The sequence below is a fragment of the Hyla sarda genome, chromosome 13, assembly GCF_029499605.1.
Source record: "Hyla sarda isolate aHylSar1 chromosome 13, aHylSar1.hap1, whole genome shotgun sequence".
Taxonomy (NCBI): Eukaryota; Metazoa; Chordata; class Amphibia; order Anura; family Hylidae; genus Hyla; species Hyla sarda.
This window is the reverse complement of record NC_079201.1, coordinates 6,858,488-6,883,626: the sequence shown is the minus strand read 5'-3', so window position 1 is coordinate 6,883,626 and position 25,139 is coordinate 6,858,488. Positions and strand designations below refer to the sequence as shown.

Below are 25,139 nucleotides of genomic sequence, written 5' to 3'. Positions count from 1 at the left end.
CCAGATTAGCAGCACAGTATCACACATATCCGTCTTGGATACCTGCTTGGCAGCACAGTATTGCCCATAACTGACTTATATTAGACTTAGATACATTGGCACAGCAGACAGTATCACACATATCAGTCTTGGATACCTGCTTGGCAGCACAGTATTGCCCATGACTGACTTATGTTAGACTTAGATACATTGGCACAGCAGACAGTATCACACATATCAGTCTTGGATACCTGCTTGGCAGCACAGGATAACACATATCAGTAGTATCACACATATGAGTCTTGGATACCTGCTTGGCAGCACAGTATCACACATATCAGTCTTGGATACCTGCTTGGCAGCACAGTATTGCCCATAACTGACTTATGTTAGACTTAGATACATTGGCACAGCAGACAGTATCACACATATCAGTCTTGGATACCTGCTTTGCAGCACAGGATAACAAATATCATTAGTATCACACATATGAGTCTTGGATACCTGCTTGGCAGCACAGTATCACACATATCAGTCTTGGATACCTGCTTGGCAGCACAGTATCACACATATCAGTCTTGGATACCTGCTTGGCAGCACAGTATCACACATATCAGTCTTGGATACCTGCTTGGCAGCACAGTATTGCACATAACTGACTTATATTAGACTTAGATACATTGGCAGAGCAAACAGTATCACACATATCAGTCTTGGATACCTGCTTGGCAGCACAGTATTGCACATAACTGACTTATATTAGACTTAGATACATTGGCAGAGCAAACAGTATCACACATATCAGTCTTGGATACCTGCTTGGCAGCACAGTATTGCACATGACTGACTTATGTTAGACTTAGATACATTGGCACAGCAGACAGTATCACACATGCTCAAATTAGATACGCTTGCTGTGAAGACTGTATCACACGTGGCCAGGGATTGGCTCGGCGGACATTGTCACACCTGACAGACTTAGATACACGGACTCAGCAGTAACAAAGGATTATGAAGTTGTATAGTAACTTGTGGTGTCGGGGGCCCCGGCATGTGCAGAGTAAGCAAGGAGGCCGCTCCTGCCCATCCGGCCCCTGATCCCTCTCTTGTGTCCATAGATTATCCTGCAGCTGATGAGAAGCTTGGGGATGAATGACACAGTGGGGATGGAATTTGTCAGGTTGTCTTACACCATAGTCACCAGCAGGGGCTCCCTCCTCCGCCCGCTGCCTCCTATTGCTCGTCTTGTGAAAGTAAATCCCAGCTAATAATATTCCTAGTGTGGAGGTGGAGCAGAGCCCAGGCAGCAGATACGTCTCCCCGCTGCTTGGAGAACCTGCTACTACTCCGCTCCCGGGGACACGATGGCTCACACACCTTCCCCGGCCAGGTAGGATGGGTCCACCTCTATGGGGGTGACAGGTGCACCCTTCTAGCAGGCATGGGCAGCAGCGCTCTGTAAGCTAGGCTTGCAGGAACAGCCGCCTCGAGTCCTGTTTTCCTTCTTCCTGGTCAACCTGTGCCCATCCCCGCAGGTAGAGAAGAGAGTCCGCAGGTGAAGAAGACATGGAGGAGCAAGACAAGGCCACCAAAGACAAGAGCCCCGGCCCCAGGAAGCTCTTCCGGAGCAAATCCCTTAAGTCCATGGGGAATTTCATGCAGAGGTTCCTGAAAACTTTGACCAATTTGTCCCACCTGATGGATGTGGAGAGGAACAACCTGTACCGGGAGGATGACGATGGGGGCTTCAAGCGGGACAAACCCAAAGGAGAAGGCAAAGGGTCCACGTACGAGGATTATAGAGTGGTCCAAGGTGGGGACAGCAACAACAACCTGGGCAAAGCTCTTGGGACGGCCACTGGTCAGGAGAGGTCTTCCTCCAGCTCGGATGAGAAGGTTCCTGGGGTCCAGGGACTGAAGAACCACGGGAACACCTGCTTCATGAACGCCGTGGTCCAGTGCCTGAGTAACACCGACCTCTTGGCCGAGTACCTGGGAACGGAGCAGTTCAGGGCGGAATTCGACAGGACTAAAGGGAGCGAGGGGCTTCAGAAGGCGTCCGCAGAGGAGACCACTCCGACCGTACGGGGGGAGGTCACTGAGAGGCTGGCCACCTTGGTCAGGGGTCTGTGGACCTTAGAGTACACCCCTCAACTTTCCGTGGAGTTTAAGGTGAGTGCTGATTTTTAGTGAAATGGGTTAACCCGGTGTTTGTGTGCCTCCAGCTGTAACAAAGCTACAACTCCCAGTATGCCTGGACAGCTGGAGGCACACTGCTTGGGAAAGGCTGGGTTAACCCCTTACATATCTGCGAAAAATCCATTCACATAACCTACCGTAGAGTTTGCAAAACCCACGGTAAAGCTAAGTCACAATCGGAGGGGACGCACTTGTACATAGACAACATTGTAGATTAGTGTTTCCCAAGCATTGTGCCTCCAGCTGTTGCAAAACTACAAAACCCACGGTAAGGCTAAGTCCCAATCGGAGGGGACGCACTTGTACATAGAAGACAACATTGTAGATCAGTGTTTTCCAAGCGTTGTGCCTCCAGCTGTTGCAAAACTACAACTCCCAGCATGCCCGGACAGCCGTTGGCTGTCCGGGCATGCTGGGAGTTGTAGTTTTGCAACAGCCGGAGGCACACTTATTGGGAAACCTTGTGTTAACCCCTTCCATTGCGTCTGGTTAATGATTCGCAGTCGGCGTTTACTTATTATCTATTCGCCGATGATGTCATCGCTGACTGATTATAACAATACCGCTCACAGGACAGAGACTCTGTTGTTCCGCCGGGTAATTAACGCTCCGCAAACACTCATTAAAAGTAAAGTTTGTTTAATCTAGTTTTGGTCACGTGACCAGATGTTTATCGGATCCTGTAGGGAAGATTTACTCACGGGTAGTATTTTACTAACGCACTGCGTCACTGCTCGGATGTTTTCCCGCCCGTGATACGTTATTTCTGCCATAAAGATAACAATCTAGGGCTCTCCGGCTGTTGCAAGACTACGACTCCCATCATGCCCTGACAAACCCCCATACACAAAAGTGCAGTGTTCCCTACCTTCTGGCTGTCCAACGTACTACAACTCCCATCCTTCCCTGACAAACCTCCATTTACATTAAAGCAGCTTTTCCATACATATCAGTATTCCCCTACCTTTGCCTCTATAGCTGTTGCAAAACTACAACTCCCAGCATGCCCTGACAGAACCCTATACACATTAGAGCAGTGTTCCCCAACCTGTAGCTGTCTGTCTGTTGCGAAACTACAACTCCCAGCATGCCTTGACAGAACCTTATACACATTAGAGCAGTGTTCTCCAACATGTAGCTGTCTGTTGCGAAACTACAACTCCCAGCATGCCTTGACAGAACCTTATACACATTAGAGCAGTGTTCTCCAACATGTAGCTGTCTGTTGCGAAACTACAACTCCCAGCATGCCTTGACAGAACCCTATACACATTAGAGCAGTGTACTTTAACCCATGGCGGTATAGCTTTTGCAAAACTACAACTCCCAGCATGCCTTGACAGAACCCTATACACATTAAAGCAGTGTTCTCCAACCTGTAGCTGTCTGCCTGTTGCGAAACTACAACTCCCAGCATGCCTTCACAGAACCCTATACACATTAGAGCAGTGTTCTTTAACCCATGGCGGTCTTGCTGTTGTAAAACTATAACTCCCAGCATGCCCTGACACACCCCGATACACATAATTGCAGTGTTCCCTAAACTGTGGCTTTCCAACTGTTGCAAAACTACAACTCCCATCATGCCCTGACCCCCCCCCCCCATACACTTTACAGGATTGTTCATCAACCTGTGGCTCGCTGACTGTTTCAAAACTATAACCCCCAGCATGCCCTTCCACACTACTAATAACCATAAGTGCAGTGTTCCCCAAACTGTGGCTCTCTAACTCTAACAGTACTACAACTCCTAGCATGCTCTGACTGATCCCTGTCTATAGTACAGCAGTGTTCCCCTACCTGTATCTCTTCACCTGTTGTAAAACTACATTTCCTATCCTATCATGCCCTAAGACAACACCCCCCCACCTGTGGGTTAGGCTGTTGGGGCATGATGGGAGTTGTAGTCTTACTGGAGAGACACAGGTTGAGGAATAGGTTGCCCATCACAAAAAGTTTCCCAACCAGGGTGCCTAAACCTGATGCAAAACCACAACTCCCAGCATGCCGGGAGTTGTAGTTGTGCAACAGCTAGAACTGCACCCTGCACTGAGACTGGCAAATTTCGGATCATTGTCTTGCACTGGGTCATGGAACCCCAAAAACCGCAGTCATCTTGTGCATTGTCCCTGTCGCCCACCACATTGCCTATGGTAACCTATATCCTGTAGTGCCTCCAGGATGCCCCTCTTATCCTAAGTGATGAGCGTCAAGGTGACTGTTCTCAGGTGCCGGCTGAAAGTCAACGCAAGGGAATTATCCAATTGGTAAAATGCTGCGCACAATTAAATTAAAAGCCTCAGCGTCCCAGGAGAGGATCCTTTTGTATCAGCCGGTATATGTGAAGAATTGTAGATTCGTAGGCGTGGTTAACCTTTTCCCTCCTGGAGGGGATTTAACTATTTAGATGACACCGTAGCCTTGGTACCTGCACAGCGCTCCAAATCCTCTGCACAGACATCGAGTTGCAAGATAAAAATTCTGTCTGCCTGTAGCCACCACTAGGGGGAGCTCAATGCATTATGTTCTGCTATTGACCCCAGGGATATACAGAAAGCCCCCTAGTGGTGTCTGCTGGCAGGCAAAATTTTATCGGTTTTACTATGAGAATATTGGACCTTAAAAAAGGAATCTTCTTCACTAGCCATATATCTAAATACCATAGCCAAAGCAAAGGAGCTTGTTGGTGCCCCCCAGCAGCAGCTAGTCCCATAAGATTACTGTATAAGACCACTAAGTCATGGTAGTAGACATGGTGTCCCATAATTGAAGGCCCACCCCACCATGACCACCTTCAGCAGGACAATGAAGGGGTTTCCTAGAATTACAATGGAAAATCTATACACAGGATAGGTGGTAAATGACTGGTGGGGGGGGAGTCAGACAGCTGGAATGCCAAAGGCTATCCGGGCATGATGGGAGTTGTAGTTTTGGAGGCACCCTGGTTGGGAAACACTGGCATAGACATCAAGTTACAAGATACAATTCTGTCTGTGTGTAGCCACCACTAGAGGGAGCTCCCTGCATTCTCTCCTGTTGTTGACCCTAATGGTATACAGAAAGCCCCCTAGTGGTGTTTGCTGGTTTCATCTTCATGTATACAGTTTCTTCTATGAGAATATTGGACCTAAAAATTGAGATCTAGACTAATACCCTAGCCAAAGCAAGAAAGACTTGTTGGCACTTGTTACTACTGGGGTGACACACTGTAACAAACCTCCTCCTCGTGTAATCTCCTTACTACTGGGGTGACACACTGTAACAAACCTCCTCCTCATGTAATCTCATTACTACTGGGGTGACACACTGTAACCAACCCCCTCCTCATGTAATCTCCGTACTACTGGGGTGACACACTGTAACAAACCTCCTCCTCGTGTAATCTCTTTACTACTGGGGTGACACACTGTAACAAACTTCCTCCTCATGTAATCTCCTTACTACTGGGGTGACACACTGTAACAAACCTCCTCCTCATGTAATCTCCTTACTACTGAGGTAAAACACTGTAACAAACCTCCTCCTCATGTAATCACCTTACTACTGGGGTGACACACTGTAACAAACCTCTTCCTTATGTAATCTCTTTACTACTGAGGTGACACATTGTAAAAAAACTCCTCCACATGTAATCTCCTTACTACTGGGGTGACACACTGTAACAAACCCATTCTTCATGTAATCTCCTTACTACTGGGGTGACACACTGTAACAGCCCCTTCCTCATGTAATCTCCTTACTACTGGGGTGACACACTGTAACAAACACATTCTTCATGTAATCTCCTTACTACTGGGCTGACACACTGCAACAATCCTCCTCCTCCTCATGTAATCTCCTTACTACTGGGGTGACACACTGTAACAAGCCTCCTCCTCATGTAATCTCCTTACTACTGGGGTGACACACTGTAACAAACCCATTCTTCATGTACTCTCCTTACTACTGGGGTGAAACACTGTAACAAACCCCCTCCTCATGTAATCTCCTTACTACTGGGGTGACACACTGTAACAAACCTCCTCCTCATGTAATCTCCTTACTTCTGGGGTGACACACTGTAACAAACCCATTCTTCATGTACTCTCCTTACTACTGGGGTGACACACTATAACAAACCCCCTCCTCATGTAATCTCCTTACTACTGGGGTGACACACTGTAACAAACCCATTCTTCATGTAATCTCACTACTGAAGTGACACACTGTAACAAACCTCCTCCTCATGTAATCACCTTACTACTGGGGTGACACACTGTAACAAACCTCCTCCTCATGTAATCACCTTACTACTGGGGTGACACACTGTAACAAACCTCCTCATGTGATCACCTTTTAACAGTGGTGACACACTGTAACAAACCACCTCCTCATGTAATCTCCTTACTACTTGGGTGACATACTGTAACAAACCTCCTCCTCATGTAATCTCCTTACTACTGGGGTGACACACTGTAACAAACCTCTTCCTTATGTAATCTCTTTACTACTGGAGTGACACACTGTAACAAACCCATTCTTCATGTAATCTCCTTACTACTGGGCTGACACACTGTAACAGCCCCCTCCTCATGTTATCTCCTCACTACTGGGGTGACACACTGTAACAAACCCATTCTTCATGTAATCTCCTTACTACTGGGCTGACACACTGCAACAATCCTCCTCCTCCTCATGTAATCTCCTTACTACTGGGGTGACACACTGTAACAAGCCTTCTCCTCATGTAATCTCCTTACTACTGGGGTGACACACTGTAACAAACCTCCTCATGTGATCACCTTTTAACAGTGGTGACACACTGTAACAAACCACCTCCTCATGTAATCTCCTTACTACTTGGGTGACATACTGTAACAAACCTCCTCCTCATGTAATCTCCTTACTACTGGGGTGACACACTGTAACAAACCTCTTCCTTATGTAATCTCTTTACTACTGGAGTGACACACTGTAACAAACCCATTCTTCATGTAATCTCCTTACTACTGGGGTGACACACTGTAACAGCCCCCTCCTCATGTTATCTCCTCACTACTGGGGTGACACACTGTAACAAACCCATTCTTCATGTAATCTCCTTACTACTGGGCTGACACACTGCAACAATCCTCCTCCTCCTCATGTAATCTCCTTACTACTGGGGTGACACACTGTAACAAGCCTTCTCCTCATGTAATCTCCTTACTACTGGGGTGACACACTGTAACAAACCTCCTCATGTGATCACCTTTTAACAGTGGTGACACACTGTAACAAACCACCTCCTCATGTAATCTCCTTACTACTTGGGTGACATACTGTAACAAACCTCCTCCTCATGTAATCTCCTTACTACTGGGGTGACACACTGTAACAAACCTCTTCCTTATGTAATCTCTTTACTACTGGAGTGACACACTGTAACAAACCCATTCTTCATGTAATCTCCTTACTACTGGGGTGACACACTGTAACAGCCCCCTCCTCATGTTATCTCCTTACTACTGGGGTGACACACTGTAACAAACCCATTCTTCATGTAATCTCCTTACTACTGGGCTGACACACTGCAACAATCCTCCTCCTCCTCATGTAATCTCCTTACTACTGGGGTGACACACTGTAACAAGCCTTCTCCTCATGTAATCTCCTTACTACTGGGGTGACACACTGTAACAAACCTCCTCATGTGATCACCTTTTAACAGTGGTGACACACTGTAACAAACCACCTCCTCATGTAATCTCCTTACTACTTGGGTGACATACTGTAACAAACCTCCTCCTCATGTAATCTCCTTACTACTGGGGTGACACACTGTAACAAACCTCTTCCTTATGTAATCTCTTTACTACTGGAGTGACACACTGTAACAAACCCATTCTTCATGTAATCTCCTTACTACTGGGGTGACACACTGTAACAGCCCCCTCCTCATGTTATCTCCTCACTACTGGGGTGACACACTGTAACAAACCCATTCTTCATGTAATCTCCTTACTACTGGGCTGACACACTGCAACAATCCTCCTCCTCCTCATGTAATCTCCTTACTACTGGGGTCACACACTGTAACAAGCCTTCTCCTCATGTAATCTCCTTACTACTGGGGTGACACACTGTAACAAACCCCCTCCTCATGTAATCTCCTTACTACTGGGGTGACACACTGTAACAAACCTCCTCATGTGATCACCTTTTAACAGTGGTGACACACTGTAACAAACCACCTCCTCATGTAATCTCCTTACTACTTGGGTGACATACTGTAACAAACCTCCTCCTCATGTAATCTCCTTACTACTGGGGTGACACACTGTAACAAACCTCTTCCTTATGTAATCTCTTTACTACTGGAGTGACACACTGTAACAAACCCATTCTTCATGTAATCTCCTTACTACTGGGGTGACACACTGTAACAGCCCCCTCCTCATGTTATCTCCTCACTACTGGGGTGACACACTGTAACAAACCCATTCTTCATGTAATCTCCTTACTACTGGGCTGACACACTGCAACAATCCTCCTCCTCCTCATGTAATCTCCTTACTACTGGGGTGACACACTGTAACAAGCCTTCTCCTCATGTAATCTCCTTACTACTGGGGTGACACACTGTAACAAACCCATTCTTCACGTACTCTCCTTACTACTGGGGTGAAACACTTTAACAAACCCCCTCCTCATGTAATCTCCTTACTACTGGGGTGACACACTGTAACAAACCTCCTCCTCATGTAATCTCCTTACTACTGGGGTTACACACTGTAACAAACCCATTCTTCATGTACTCTCCTTACTACTGGGGTGACACACTGTAACAAACCCCCTCCTCATGTAATCTCCTTACTACTGGGGTGACACACTGTAACAAACCCATTCTTCATGTAATCTCACTACTGAAGTGACACACTGTAACAAACCTCCTCCTCATGTAATCACCTTACTACTGGGGTGACACACTGTAACAAACCTCCTCCTCATGTCATCTCCTTCTACTGGGGTGACACACTGTAACAAACCTCCTCCTCATGTAATCTCCTTACTACTGGGGTGACACACTGTAACAAACCCCCTCCTCATGTAATCTCCTTACTACTGGGGTGACACACTGTAACAAACCCATTCTTCATGTAATCTCACTACTGAAGTGACACACTGTAACAAACCTCCTCCTCATGTAATCACCTTACTACTGGGGTGACACACTGTAACAAACCTCCTCCTCATGTAATCACCTTACTACTGGGGTGACACGCTGTAACAAGCCTCCTCCTCATGTAATCTCCTTACTACTGGGGTGACACACTGTAACAATCCTCCTCCTCATGTAATCACCTTACTACTGGGGTGACACACTGTAACAATCCTCCTCCTCATGTCATCTCCTTCTACTGGGGTGACACACTGTAACAATCCTCCTCCTCATGTCATCTCCTTCTACTGGGGTGACACACTGTCACAAACCTCCTCCTCATGTAATCTCCTTACTACTGGGGTGACACACTGTAACAATCCTCCTCCTCATGTCATCTCCTTCTACTGGGGTGACACACTGTAACAAACCTCCTCCTCATGTAATCTCCTTACTACTGGGGTGACACACTGTAACAATCCTCCTCCTCATGTCATCTCCTTCTACTGGGGTGACACACTGTCACAAACCTCCTCCTCATGTAATCTCCTTACTACTGGGGTGACACACTGTCACAAACCTCCTCCTCATGTAATCTCCTTACTACTGGGGTGACACACTGTCACAAACCTCCTCCTCATGTAATCTCCTTACTACTGGGGTGACATGCTGTCACAAACCCCCTCCTCACGCAACAGTGGTGCTGGCTGGGCTGGTGCTTCGGATGAGCAGTGGTTGCCTCAGGTGCTGGCTGGTTATTTACTTTCTTGCAGTGGGCAATGCGGCGCCGCCATCAAGAGAGCGCTCTAGGCGGCTGCCTATTTAGCCTATAGGCAGAATCGGTCCTGTTACCTATACACAGTGACTGGTGGGGTCAGATAGCTGGGACCCCCATGTTTTCGGCGATCGGCAGGGGCGGGGTCCTGAGACACCTCTGTTCTCAACATTGGTGGGGGTGTCCGCTTTAGACACCTCTTACCTAACCTAAGAACAGGTTGTCAGTACGTTGTAAGACTCAGTACTATAGTTTTCTTTTATCTGCCTGTAATAGTAACCTCCCTACCAACGTTGTTCATCGTAAGCTTAATGCCAGGCGTCTGCAGGAATGGGGTAAAGCCGCGGGTATTGTACACCATCTGGCAACTTGAACCTTCATTCCCTGGAGGCCAGGAGAACGCCGGAGCAGACACCTGCCTTATGTGTAGTGTTATGTTTCTATTGTTGTTTGCGTTACGTTACACAATAACCACTTTAGGTTGTTTGTGCCTTTCAAAGCTGAGTGGGAAATGCCCCGTGGCGCGGCTCCGTGACTCTCTGTAAAGGTTGATGTCTCCTCATGTAGTCAACAGCCGGAGGGGGGCACGTGAACTGGGCTTGGTGCCAGGTAGATAACCCTTCAATATTCTGTGGTTTCATTGAGATACAGTGGTGCAGGAAGGTGTGAATGGTGTACGGCAGTGTTTTTCCAACCAGCGTGCCTCCAGCTGTTGCAAAACTGCAACTCCCAGTACAATTTGGCCGCCTCAGTACTACTTCTTCATGTATGGGACATATTGAGCAACCCTCCAATATTCTGTGGTTTCATTGAGACACAATGTTGCAAGAAGGTGTGAATGGTGTACGACAGTGTTTTCCAACCAGTGTGCCTCCAGCTGTTGCAAAACTGCAACTCCCAGTACAATTTGGCCGCCTCAGTACTACTTCTTCATGTATGGGACATATTGAGCAACCCTCCAATATTATGTGGTTTCATTGGGATACAATGTTGCAAGAAGGTGCGAATGGTGTACTGCAGTGTTTTCCAACCAGTGTGCCTCCAGCTGTTGCAAAACTACAACTCCCAATATAACTTGGTCCCCTCAGTACTTCTTCATGTGTGGGACATATTGAGCAACCCTCCAATATTATGTGGTTTCATTGGGACACAATGTTGCAAGAAGGTGCAACTGGTGTATGGCAGTGTTTTCCAACCAGTGTGCCTCCAGCTGTTGCAAAACTGCAGCTCCCAGTACAATTTGGCCGCATCAGTACTACTTCTTCATGTATGGGACATATTGAGAAACCCACCAATATTCTGTGGTTTCATTGAGATACAATGTTGCAAGAAGGTGTGAATGGTGTACGACAGTGTTTTCCAACCAGTGTGCCTCCAGCTGTTGCAAAACTACAACTCCCAGTACAACTTGGCCGCCTCAGTACTTCTTCATGTATGGGACATATTGAGAAACCCTCCAATATTATGTGGTTTCATTGAGACACAATCTTGCAAGAAGGTGTGAATGGTGTACGACAGTGTTTTCCAACCAGTGTGCCTCCAGCTGTTGCAAAACTGCAACTCCCAGAACAATTTGGCCGCCTCAGTACTACTTCTTCATGTATGGGACATATTGAGCAACCCTCCAATATTATGTGGTTTCATTGGGATACAATGTTGCAAGAAGGTGCGAATGGTGTACTGCAGTGTTTTCCAACCAGTGTGCCTCCAGCTGTTGCAAAACTACAACTCCCAATATAACTTGGTCCCCTCAGTACTTCTTCATGTGTGGGACATATTGAGCAACCCTCCAATATTATGTGGTTTCATTGGGACACAATGTTGCAAGAAGGTGCAACTGGTGTATGGCAGTGTTTTCCAACCAGTGTGCCTCCAGCTGTTGCAAAACTGCAGCTCCCAGTACAATTTGGCCCCATCAGTACTACTTCTTCATGTATGGGACATATTGAGAAACCCACCAATATTCTGTGGTTTCATTGAGATACAATGTTGCAAGAAGGTGTGAATGGTGTACGGCAGTGTTTTCCAACCAGTGTGCCTCCAGCTGTTGCAAAACTACAACTCCCAGTACAACTTGGCCGCCTCAGTACTACTTCATGTATGGGGCATATTGAGCAACCCCCCAATATTATGTGGTTTCATTGAGATACAATGTTGCAAGAAGGTGCGAATGCAGTATATTACTGTTTTCCAACCAGTGTGCCTCCAGCTGTTGCAAAACTACAACTCCTAATATAACTTGGCCCCCTCAGTACTTCTTCATGTGTGGGACATATTGAGCAACAATCCAATATTATGTGGTTTCATTGGGACACAATGTTGCAAGAAGGTGCGACTGCTGTATGGCAGTGTTTTCCAACCAGTGTGCCTCCAGCTGTTGCAAAATTACAACTCCCAGGACAACTTGGCTGCATCAGTACTTCTTCATGTATGGGACATATTGAGCAACCCTCCAATATTATGTGATTTCAATGAGACACAATGTTGAAAGAAGGTGCAAATGGTGTACGGCAGTGTTTTTCCAACCAATGTGCCTCCAGCTGTTGCCGTACAATTGAGGTACAATTTGGCCACCTCAGTACTACTTCTTCATGTATGGGACATATTGAGCAACCCTCCAATATTCTGTGGTTTCAATGAGACACAATGTTGCAAGAAGGTGCGAATGGTGTACGGCAGTGTTTTTCCAACCAGTGTGCCTCCAGCTGTTGCAAAACTACAACTCCCAGCATGTCCGGACAGCCTTTGGCTGTCCGGACATGCTGGGAGTTGTAGTTTTGCAACAGCTGGAGGCACGCTGCCTGGGAAACATTGTTGTTCAGGATTATATGGTGAGATTTGTGGTGCTGTTGCATCTACACACAATGTTGCAGGAAGGTGCCATTGATGTACATGATGCGGTATTGCCCTGTGGCTAGGCCAGTGTGGAAGAAGTGCCCCATTGCATTGCCTTTTTTTGTTTGATATAGCTAGAGATTTGTGATTATATTGCCCTGAGACACAATGTTGCAGGAAGGCGCAAATGGTGTACATGATGTAGTATAGCCCTACGATAGTCCCATGTGAAAGATGCGAAGAAATACGTTGCCTTTTTATTGATTATATGCTGAGATTTGTGGTGCCATTGCATTGAGATACAGTGTTGCAGGAAGGTGCAAACTGTACATGATGTGGTATATCCATGTGTTAGGCTTGTGTGCAAGAAGTGACCCATTGCGTTGCCTTTTTATTGATATATTGCGAGATTTGTAATCCTGTTATACTGAGCCACAATGTTGCAGGAAGGTGCAAACAGTGTACATGATGTAGTATATCCCTGTGCTATACCTTTTGTGCCTTTTTTGTGACATGGTGTTGCAGGAAGGTGCAAATAGTGTTCAGGATGCAGTAAAACCCGGGACTGGGTCTGTGTGGACGAAGTGACCCATTTAATTGTCTTTTTATTGATGTATTACGAGATTTGTAATCCTGTTGCACTGAGGCGCAATGTTGCAGGAAGGCGCAAATAGTGTGCAGGATGCAGTGTGGTAGCTTGGGGGTGTAGGGTATATGGGGTGTAGCTGTGCGGTAACTAAAGGGTGTCTGGTTAAACCTTTCTATTCGTGACGCAAGGGTGAGGGCTATTCTCTGTATGCTTGTCCTACCGCCACCCGTCCCAAGAGCGATAGGGAGGTAGGAAATAATTGATTGTCCACAACCGGAGATTTGCAGAAACTTGTCGGAACTTTTACTGAAGATTTTATGCAATAATGAACAGGAACAGTCCATATAACAAAGTCTATTAGAGCTTGACAAGTGGTTGGGACCTCGTGAGTCAATTGAGCTTAGGAAGGTAATTTTTGCGCTGATCCACTGGATTTAGGGGTTTGGATTCGGTCCAGTAATCACGCTAGCTTTAGCGGGGATTGAGATTTTAACTCGCGGTTTAGTTTCAGGCTGAGGCCGGTAGACTTCTGGCCTAGCTTGTCTTTGAAAGTTGCGCAGATCCGTCCTGATAGTCCGGCATCCACGAGAGAAGCAACCCAAGAGAGCGATCATTGGCTACAGCTCTCTTATATGGGCAGGGGCTGGACTTAAGCTCACTGGTCCCTAACAACTGTCAATCTTCTGTACAAAGAGTTATGGGTAACCATGTGACCCAAGGACCTCCAAAGGTCCTCCAACATACCATAGAGGAATTAACATAGTCACATGACCAAAGGTCCTGCGACACTACCAAGGTAAGTACAGTGATCCCTCAACTTACAATGGCCTCAACATACAATAGTTTCAACATACAATGGTCCAGAAAAGACCATTGTAAGTTGAAACCAGGCTCAACATACAATGTACAGACAGTCCAGATCTGTGATACCTGTCAATGGCCGGAAGATCTGACCAATCAGAATGGGCAATTTACTGGTAAAACACCAGTATTACTGAAGCGTATGCACTGACTGATGTCTGGTGGCTCCCCCTACAGTACAGGGAGGTATTACATGTTTTGTACACTTACCTGTATCAGGGTTAGCTGTTCCTTTGGACACCAGGTAAGGGTGGATCCATGTTACTTTTTTAGGACATTGCCTGTACTGTACAGGACCCTGAAGAAGCTCATGTCCTCTACATAGACCAGTGTTTCCCAAGCAGGGTGCCCGCAGCTGTTGCAAAACTACAACTCCCAGCATGCCCGGACAGCCAAAGGCTGTCCGGGCATGCTGGGAGTTGTAGTTTTGCAACAGCTGGAGGCTCCCTGCTTGGGGAAACGCTGACATAGACAGTGATTTACAGCTCCCAGCAGATCTTTATTACTTTTATATGTGAGGATTTGCTTTATCTATATTAGTTATCTACTTATTTTTCTTTAATTCTCACTTTTTCCTATTTTCGGATGACATTTTGGATCTTGAGAACCAATTACCAGGTTTCCATAGAGTTCTGGTTTCAACATACAATGGTTTCAACATACAATGGTTGTCCCAGAACCAATTAATATTGTAACTTGAGGGACCACTGTATACTAATATACCGTACCTTATATTATATTATATTAAATATATACGTTTAAACATCTACAACATTAGAAAAGAAGGAGGCGACTAGGGGCTGTCCCACCTGGGGGACCCTACCTGAACGTAGTCACTCTGACTTTGGGGACCACCATACAAGGTACGGTATGCAATACGGTACCGGGACACCACAGCAGTAGCACCCTAGACTGGGTCTGTGTGGACCAAGGAAGTTACCCATCGCATCGCCTTTATATTGACATATCGCGAGAGTTGAAATCCTGTTGCACTGAGGCGCTGTTACGCCGAGCGCTCCGGGTCCCCGCTCCTCCCCGGAGCGCTCGCTTCACTCCCTCCGCTGCAGCGCTCCGGTCACGTCCTCTGACCCGGGGCGCTGCGATCCCGCTGCCAGCCGGGATGCGATTCGCGATGCGGGTAGCGCCCGCTCGCGATGCGCACCCCGGCTCCCCTACCTGACTCGCTCCCCGTCTGTTCTGTCCCGGCGCGCGCGGCCCCGCTCCCTAGGGCGCGCGCGCGCCGGGTCTCTGCGATTTAAAGGGCCACTGCGCCGCTGATTGGCGCAGTGGTTCCAATTAGGGTTTTCACCTGTGCACTTCCCTATATTACCTCACTTCCCTTGCACTCCCTTGCCGGATCTTGTTGCCTTAGTGCCAGTGAAAGCGTTCCTTGTGTGTTCCTTGCCTGTGTTTCCAGACCTTCTGCCGTTGCCCCTGACTACGATCCTTGCTGCCTGCCCCGACCTTCTGCTACGTCCGACCTTGCTTCTGTCTACTCCCTTGTACCGCGCCTATCTTCAGCAGTCAGAGAGGTTGAGCCGTTGCTAGTGGATACGACCTGGTCACTACCGCCGCAGCAAGACCATCCCGCTTTGCGGCGGGCTCTGGTGAAAACCAGTAGTGGCTTAGAACCGGTCCACTAGCACGGTCCACGCCAATCCCTCTCTGGCACAGAGGGTCCACTACCTGCCAGCCGGCATCGTGACAGTAGATCCGGCCATGGATCCCGCTGAAGTTCCTCTGCCAGTTGTCGCTGACCTCACCACGGTGGTCGCCCAGCAGTCACAACAGATAGCGCAACAAGGCCAACAGCTGTCTCAACTGACCGTTATGCTACAACAGTTGCTACCACAGCTTCAGCAGTCATCTCCTCCGCCAGCTCCTGCACCTCCTCCGCAGCGAGTGGCCGCTCCTGGGATACGCTTATCCTTGCCGGATAAATTTGATGGGGACTCTAAGTTTTGCCGTGGCTTTCTTTCCCAATGTTCCCTGCATCTGGAGATGATGTCGGACCTGTTTCCCACTGAAAGGTCTAAGGTGGCTTTCGTAGTCAGTCTTCTGTCCGGAAAAGCCCTGTCATGGGCCACACCGCTCTGGGACCGCAATGACCCCGTCACTGCCTCTGTACACTCCTTCTTCTCGGAAATCCGAAGTGTCTTTGAGGAACCTGCCCGAGCCTCTTCTGCTGAGACTGCCCTGTTGAACCTGGTCCAGGGTAATTCTTCCGTTGGCGAGTATGCCGTACAATTCCGTACACTTGCTTCAGAATTGTCCTGGAATAATGAGGCCCTCTGCGCGACCTTCAAAAAAGGCCTATCCAGCAACATTAAAGATGTTCTGGCCGCACGAGAAATTCCTGCTAATCTACATGAACTTATTCACCTAGCCACTCGCATTGACATGCGTTTTTCTGAAAGGCGTCAGGAACTCCGCCAAGATATGGACTCTGTTCGCACGAGGCGTTTCGTCTCCTCGGCTCCTCTCTCCTCTGGTCCCCTGCAATCTGTTCCTGTGCCTCCCGCCGTGGAGGCTATGCAGGTCGACCGGTCTCGCCTGACACCTCAAGAGAGGACACGACGCCGTATGGAGAACCTCTGCCTGTACTGTGCTAGTACCGAACACTTCCTGAGGGATTGTCCTATCCGTCCTCCCCGCCTGGAAAGACGTACGCTGACTCCGCACAAAGGTGAGACAGTCCTTGATGTCTACTCTGCTTCTCCACGTCTTACTGTGCCTGTGCGGATGTCTGCCTCTGCCTTCTCCTTCTCTACAGTGGCCTTCTTGGACTCTGGATCTGCAGGAAATTTTATTTTGGCCTCTCTCGTCAACAGGTTCAACATCCCGGTGACCAGTCTCGCCAGACCCCTCTACATCAATTGTGTAAATAATGAAAGATTGGACTGTACCATACGTTTCCGCACGGAGCCCCTTCTTATGAGCATCGGATCTCATCATGAGAGGATTGAACTTTTGGTCCTCCCCAATTGCACCTCGGAGATTCTCCTTGGACTTCCCTGGCTTCAACTTCATTCCCCAACCCTGGATTGGTCCACTGGGGAGATCAAGAGTTGGGGGTCCTCTTGTTCCAAGAACTGTCTAAAACCGGTTCCCAGTAACCCTTGCCGTAACTCTGTGGTTCCTCCAGTAACCGGTCTCCCTAAGGCCTATATGGACTTCGCGGATGTTTTCTGCAAAAAACAAGCTGAGACTCTACCTCCTCACAGGCCTTATGATTGCCCTATCGACCTCCTCCCGGGTACTACTCCACCCCGGGGCAGAATTTATCCTCTCTCTGCCCCAGAGACTCTTGCCATGTCCGAATACGTCCAGGAGAATCTAAAAAAGGGCTTTATCCGTAAATCCTCCTCTCCTGCCGGAGCCGGATTTTTCTTTGTGTCCAAAAAAGATGGCTCCCTACGTCCTTGCATTGACTACCGCGGTCTTAATAAAATCACGGTTAAGAACCGCTACCCCTTACCCCTCATCTCTGAACTCTTTGATCGCCTCCAAGGTGCCCACATCTTCACTAAATTGGACTTAAGAGGCGCCTATAACCTCATCCGCATCAGAGAGGGGGACGAGTGGAAAACGGCATTTAACACCAGAGATGGACACTTTGAGTATCTGGTCATGCCCTTTGGACTGTGCAATGCCCCTGCCGTCTTCCAAGACTTTGTCAATGAAATTTTTCGTGATCTGTTATACTCCTGTGTTGTTGTATATCTGGACGATATCCTAATTTTTTCTGCCAATCTAGAAGAACACCGCCAGCATGTCCGTATGGTTCTTCAGAGACTTCGTGACAACCAACTCTATGCCAAAATTGAGAAATGTCTGTTTGAATGCCAATCTCTTCCTTTTCTAGGATATTTGGTCTCTGGCCAGGGACTACAGATGGATCCAGACAAACTCTCTGCCGTCTTAGATTGGCCACGCCCCTCCGGACTCCGTGCTATCCAACGCTTTTTGGGGTTCGCCAATTATTACAGGCAATTTATTCCACATTTTTCTACCATTGTGGCTCCTATCGTGGCTTTAACCAAAAAAAATGCTGATCCCAAGTCCTGGCCTCCTCAAGCAGAAGACTCCTTTAAACGACTCAAGTCTGCCTTTTCTTCGGCTCCCGTGCTCTCCAGACCTGACCCTTCCAAACCCTTCCTATTGGAGGTTGATGCCTCCTCAGTGGGAGCTGGAGCTGTTCTTCTACAAAAAAATTCTTCCGGGCATGCTGTCACTTGTGGTTTTTTCTCTAGGACCTTCTCTCCAGCGGAGAGGAACTACTCCATCGGGGATCGAGAGCTTCTAGCCATTAAATTAGCACTTGAGGAATGGAGGCATCTGCTGGAGGGATCAAGATTTCCTGTTATTATCTACACCGACCACAAGAACCTCTCCTACCTCCAGTCTGCCCAACGGCTGAATCCTCGCCAGGCCCGGTGGTCTCTGTTCTTTGCCCGATTTAATTTTGAGATTCACTTTCGTCCTGCCGATAAGAACATTAGGGCCGATGCTCTCTCTCGTTCCTCGGATGCCTCAGAAGTTGATCTCCCTCCGCAACACATCATTCCACCTGACTGCCTGATCTCCACTTCTCCTGCCTCCATCAGGCAGACTCCTCCAGGAAAGACCTTTGTTTCTCCACGCCAACGCCTCGGAATCCTCAAATGGGGTCACTCCTCCCATCTCGCAGGTCATGCGGGCATCAAGAAATCTGTGCAACTCATCTCCCGCTTCTATTGGTGGCCGACTCTGGAGACGGATGTTGGGGACTTTGTGCGAGCCTGCACTATCTGTGCCCGGGATAAGACTCCTCGCCAGAAGCCCGCTGGTTTTCTTCATCCTCTGCCTGTCCCCGAACAGCCTTGGTCTCTGATTGGTATGGATTTTATTACTGATTTACCCCCTTCCCGTGGCAACACCGTTATTTGGGTGGTCGTTGATCGATTCTCCAAAATGGCACATTTCATCCCTCTTCCTGGTCTTCCTTCTGCGCCTCAGTTGGCTAAACAATTTTTTGTACACATTTTTCGTCTTCACGGGTTGCCTACGCAGATTGTCTCGGATAGAGGGGTCCAATTCGTGTCTAAATTCTGGAGGGCTCTCTGTAAACAACTCAAGATTAAATTAAATTTTTCCTCTGCATATCATCCCCAGTCCAATGGACAAGTAGAAAGAATTAACCAGATCCTGGGTGATTATTTGCGACATTTTGTTTCCTCCCGCCAGGATGACTGGGCAGATCTCCTTCCATGGGCCGAATTCTCGTATAACTTCAGGGTCTCTGAATCTTCCTCCAAATCCCCATTTTTCGTGGTGTACGGCCGTCACCCTCTTCCCCCCCTCCCTACCCCCTTGCCCTCTGGTCTGCCCGCTGTGGATGAAATTTCTCGTGACCTTTCCATTATATGGAGAGAGACCCAAAATTCTCTCTTACAGGCTTCTTCACGCATGAAGAGGTTCGCGGATAAGAAAAGAAGAGCTCCCCCCGTTTTTTCCCCTGGAGACAAGGTATGGCTCTCCGCTAAATATGTCCGCTTCCGTGTCCCTAGCTACAAGTTGGGACCACGCTATCTTGGTCCTTTCAAAATTTTGTGTCAAATTAATCCTGTCTCTTATAAACTTCTTCTTCCTCCTTCTCTTCGTATCCCTAATGCCTTTCACGTCTCTCTTCTCAAACCACTCATCCTCAACCGTTTTTCTCCCAAATCTGTTCCTCCCACTCCTGTTTCCGGCTCCTCGGACGTCTTCTCGGTCAAGGAAATTTTGGCTGCCAAAAAGGTCAGAGGGAAACATTTTTTTTTAGTAGACTGGGAGGGTTGTGGTCCTGAAGAGAGATCCTGGGAACCTGAGGACAACATCCTTGACAAAAGTCTGCTCCTCAGGTTCTCAGGCTCCAAGAAGAGGGGGAGACCCAAGGGGGGGGGTACTGTTACACCGAGCGCTCCGGGTCCCCGCTCCTCCCCGGAGCGCTCGCTTCACTCCCTCCGCTGCAGCGCTCCGGTCACGTCCTCTGACCCGGGGCGCTGCGATCCCGCTGCCAGCCGGGATGCGATTCGCGATGCGGGTAGCGCCCGCTCGCGATGCGCACCCCGGCTCCCCTACCTGACTCGCTCCCCGTCTGTTCTGTCCCGGCGCGCGCGGCCCCGCTCCCTAGGGCGCGCGCGCGCCGGGTCTCTGCGATTTAAAGGGCCACTGCGCCGCTGATTGGCGCAGTGGTTCCAATTAGGGTTTTCACCTGTGCACTTCCCTATATTACCTCACTTCCCTTGCACTCCCTTGCCGGATCTTGTTGCCTTAGTGCCAGTGAAAGCGTTCCTTGTGTGTTCCTTGCCTGTGTTTCCAGACCTTCTGCCGTTGCCCCTGACTACGATCCTTGCTGCCTGCCCCGACCTTCTGCTACGTCCGACCTTGCTTCTGCCTACTCCCTTGTACCGCGCCTATCTTCAGCAGCCAGAGAGGTGAGCCGTTGCTAGTGGATACGACCTGGTCACTACCGCCGCAGCAAGACCATCCCGCTTTGCGGCGGGCTCTGGTGAAAACCAGTAGTGGCTTAGAACCGGTCCACTAGCACGGTCCACGCCAATCCCTCTCTGGCACAGAGGGTCCACTACCTGCCAGCCGGCATCGTGACAGGCGCAATGTTGCAGGAAGGTGCAAATGGTGTACATGATGTAGTATATCCCTGTGCTATACCTTTGTGCCTTTTTTGTGACATGGTGTTGGAGTAAGGTGCAAATAGTGTGCAGGATGCAGTAGAACCCTGCACTGGGTCGGTGTGGACGAAGTGACCCATTTAATTGTCTTTTTATTGATGTATTACGAGATTTTTAATCCTGTTGCACTGAGGCGCAATGTTGCAGGAAGGTGAAAACAGTGTACATGATGTAGTATATCCCTGTGCTATACCTTTGTGCCTTTTTTGTGACATGGTGTTGCAGTAAGGTGCAAATAGTGTGCAGGATGCAGTAGAACCCTGGGCTCGGTCTGTGTGGACGAAGTGACCCATTTAATTGTCTTTTTATTTATGTATTACGAGATTTGTAATCCTGTTGCACTGAGGCGCAATGTTCCAGGAAGGTGCAAATGGTGTACATGATGTAGTATATCCCTGTGCTATACCTTTTGTGCCTTTTTTGTGACATGGTGTTGCAGTAAGGTGCAAATAGTGTGCAGGATGCAGTAGAACCCTGGACTGGGTCTGTGTGGACGAAATGACCCATTTAATTGTCTTTTTATTGATGTATTACGAGATTTGTAATCCTGTTGCACTGAGGCGCAATGTTGCAGGAAGGCGACAACTGTGTACATGATGTCGTATTTCACCGTGTTTGGCCTGCGCGGAACAAGTTATGACATGCGATGCGTTTTTATTGATTTGTGATGCCATCGCATCGAGACACAATGTTGCAGAAAGGCGCAAATGATGTACATGATGTCGTATAGCCATGTGGCTAGTCCTGTGTGGGAGAACAGTCCCACCCCCAGCACGGTGTGAATGGGTATAAGTTGTCTGTGGACGTCCATATTGGATGTTGTATGGCTCTGTACTCCGCTTCCTGCTGTCCTGAGCTCTTCTCCTATGTGAATAAATATTTGGACTGTTAGTCGGCGGCCCTCGTGTGCTGCGCACAAACCGGTCTGACCACATTGCTCGCATTTAAGATCTTGACAATCCCTGTAGCGGCTTCTTTCCTGTTGTCTTGTTGGTGACGGCTCCTCATAGTAACAGGAACCTTTGAACAGAGTCTCCAAGCTCCGGGGTAATTAGGAGTCCTGCTGGGCCACATCCTCTAGGCGGGGACGTGGGGGTGGGGCAGTGAAAAAACAATTATCCAAAAAACTTTACAATCAGTTTTCTAAATATTTAGTACTCTGGGATGATGGGGAGCCCCATTCTGGATGTTTGCCCTTTTCTGGTGCTAGTTCAGCACCCCTCCCCCACATCCTCAGACACTTAAAGGGGTACTCCAGTGCCACTGTGAACTGGTGCCAGAAAGTTAAACAGATTTGTAAATTACTTCTATTAAAAAATCTTTATCCTTCCAGTACTTATTAGCTGCTATATACTAGAGAAAGTTCTTTTCTTTTTGGATTTTCTTTTTTCTTTTTTTTTCTGCCCACGGTGCTCTCTGCTGACACCTCTGTCTGTATCAGGAACTACTGTCCAGAACAGGAGCAAATCCCCATAGCAAACCTATGCTGGTCTGGCAGTTCCTGATACAGACAGAGATGTCAGCAGAGAGCACTGTGGACAGAAAAAAAAAGAAATTCACTCCCAAAAAAAGAACTTCCTCTGTAATATACAGCCTCTAATAAGTACTAGAAGGATAAAGATTTTTTTAATAGAAGTAATTTTCAAATCTGTTTAACTTCCTGGCACCAGTTGATTAAATAAAAAATGTTTTCCACCGGAGTGCCCCTTTAATGAAGTTGTAGTTTTGCAAAAGCCGGAGGCACACTTGTAGGAGTACACACACAGATAATTCCTTCCTTACTTCTCTGGCCATTCAATACACATCACATACTGGGCTGATGATTAACATCAGTGTTTTTCATCCAGTGTGACTTCGGTTGTTGCAAAACTACAGCTCCCAGCATGCCTGGACAGCCTTTGGCTGTCCGGGCATGCCTGGAGTTGTAGATTTGCAACAACCGAAGTCACACTGGATGGGAAACACTGTGCTGAAGAGATGGATGGTTTTCCTCTCCACTGTTTTCCAAAAGAACTGCAGTACAGGGATTAGTGACCAACAGATTACCTCCCCTCTAGATATACCTTTGTTAAACCAGAGTCCCTCTTTAACCATGGAGTAACTACCAGTGTAGTCTAAATTAAGAGAGCCACTCAGATGTGAGGTGCAGTTAGGGATACCGATGGGTAATAGAGTGTGGAAACTATTAATCACTGTGTGTATTATCCCTGTATAGTGACATCCTTGAGAGCATTATCTCTGTACTGTGACATCACTATGTGTATTATCCCTGTATTGTGACATCACTGTGTATTATCCCTGTATTGTGACATCACTGTGTATTATCCCTGTATTGTGACATCACTGTGTGTATTAACCCTGTATTGTGACATCCTTGAGAGCATTATCTCTGTATTGTGACATCACTGTGTATTATCCCTGTACTGTGACATCACTGTGTATTATCTCTGTACTGTGACATCACTGTGTGTAGTATCCCTGTACTGTAACATCACTGTGTGTATTATCCCTGTACTGTGACATCACTGTGTATTTTATTGTATATCCAAGTCACAGCTCTGCAGCAGAGCTGTGACTTGGATATACAATAAAATATCAAATTGCTTGCATCGGTGAGTGCTGGGACCTCCTTCATTATATTGCATTACTTTTTTCCTCATGCGCCACCACCTTTCAGATAGTGCTGACCATTGCTCTACCATCACTGTGTATTATCCCTGTACTGTGACATCACTGTGTATTATCCCTGTACTGTAGCATCACTGCGTGTATTATCCCTGTACTGTGACATCACTGTGTGTATTATCCCTGTACTGTGACATCACTGTGTATTATCCCTGTACTGTAGCATCACTGCGTGTATTATCCCTGTACTGTGACATCACTATGTGTATTATCCCTGTACTGTAACATCACTGCGTGTATTATCCCTGTACTGTGACATCACTGTGTTTATTATCCCTGTAATGTGACAGCACTGTGTGTATTATCCCTGTACTGTGACATCACTGTGTATTATCCCTGTACTGTGATATCACTGTGTACATTATTCCTGTACTGTGACATCACTGTGTATTATCTCTGTACTGTGACATCACTGTGTGTATTATCCCTGTACTGTGACTTCACTGTGTGCATTATCCCTGTACTGTGACATCACTGTGTGTATTATCCCTGTACTGTGACATCACTGTGTGTATTATCCCTGTACTGTGACATCACTGTGTGTATTATCCCTGTACTGTGACATCACTGTGTATTATCCCTGTACTGTGATATCACTGTGTACATTATTCCTGTACTGTGACATCACTGTGTACATTATTCCTGTACTGTGACATCACTGTGTATTATCTCTGTACTGTGACATCACTGTGTGTATTATCCCTGTACTGTGACTTCACTGTGTGCATTATCCCTGTACTGTGACATCACTGTGTGTATTATCCCTGTACTGTGACATCACTGTGTGTATTATCCCTGTACTGTGACATCACTGTGTGTATTATCCCTGTACTGTAACATCACTGCGTGTATTATCCCTGTACTGTGACATCACTGTGTTTATTATCCCTGTAATGTGACAGCACTGTGTGTATTATCCCTGTACTGTGACATCACTGTGTATTATCCCTGTACTGTGATATCACTGTGTACATTATTCCTGTACTGTGACATCACTGTGTATTATCTCTGTACTGTGACATCACTGTGTGTATTATCCCTGTACTGTGACATCACTGTGTGTATTATCCCTGTACTGTGACATCACTGTGTGTATTATCCCTGTACTGTGACATCACTGTGTGTATTATCCCTGTACTGTGACATCACTGTGTGTATTATCCCTGTATTGTGACATCAATTTGTATTATCCCTGTACTATGACATCACTGTGTGTATTATCCCTGTACTGTGACATCCCTGTGTATTATCCTTGTACTGTGACATCACTGTGTATTATCCCTGTACTGTTACATCACTGTGTGTATTATCTCTGTACTGTGACATCACTGTGTGCATTATCCTTGTATTGTGACATCACTGCGTGTATTATCCCTGTACTGT

General features: G+C 47.4%; 1 protein-coding gene across 2 annotated transcripts in view; it reads left to right on the top strand.

Annotated features, from left to right (window-relative positions):
* The first annotated feature begins 832 nt into the window (after nucleotides 1–832).
* USP43 (ubiquitin specific peptidase 43) overlaps nucleotides 833–25,139 on the top strand; it is a 66,108-nt gene continuing 41,801 nt past the window's right edge. The window contains exons 1-2 of one of the 2 annotated variants that reach the window (XM_056549537.1): nucleotides 833–1,369; nucleotides 1,515–2,151. In XM_056549537.1, coding sequence (XP_056405512.1) covers nucleotides 1,546–2,151 — 606 coding nt within the window. In that variant the 5' untranslated portion in view covers nucleotides 833–1,369; nucleotides 1,515–1,545. Of the gene's footprint in view, nucleotides 2,152–25,139 lie in introns of both variants that reach the window. The other variant, XM_056549538.1, reaches the window with a different exon arrangement.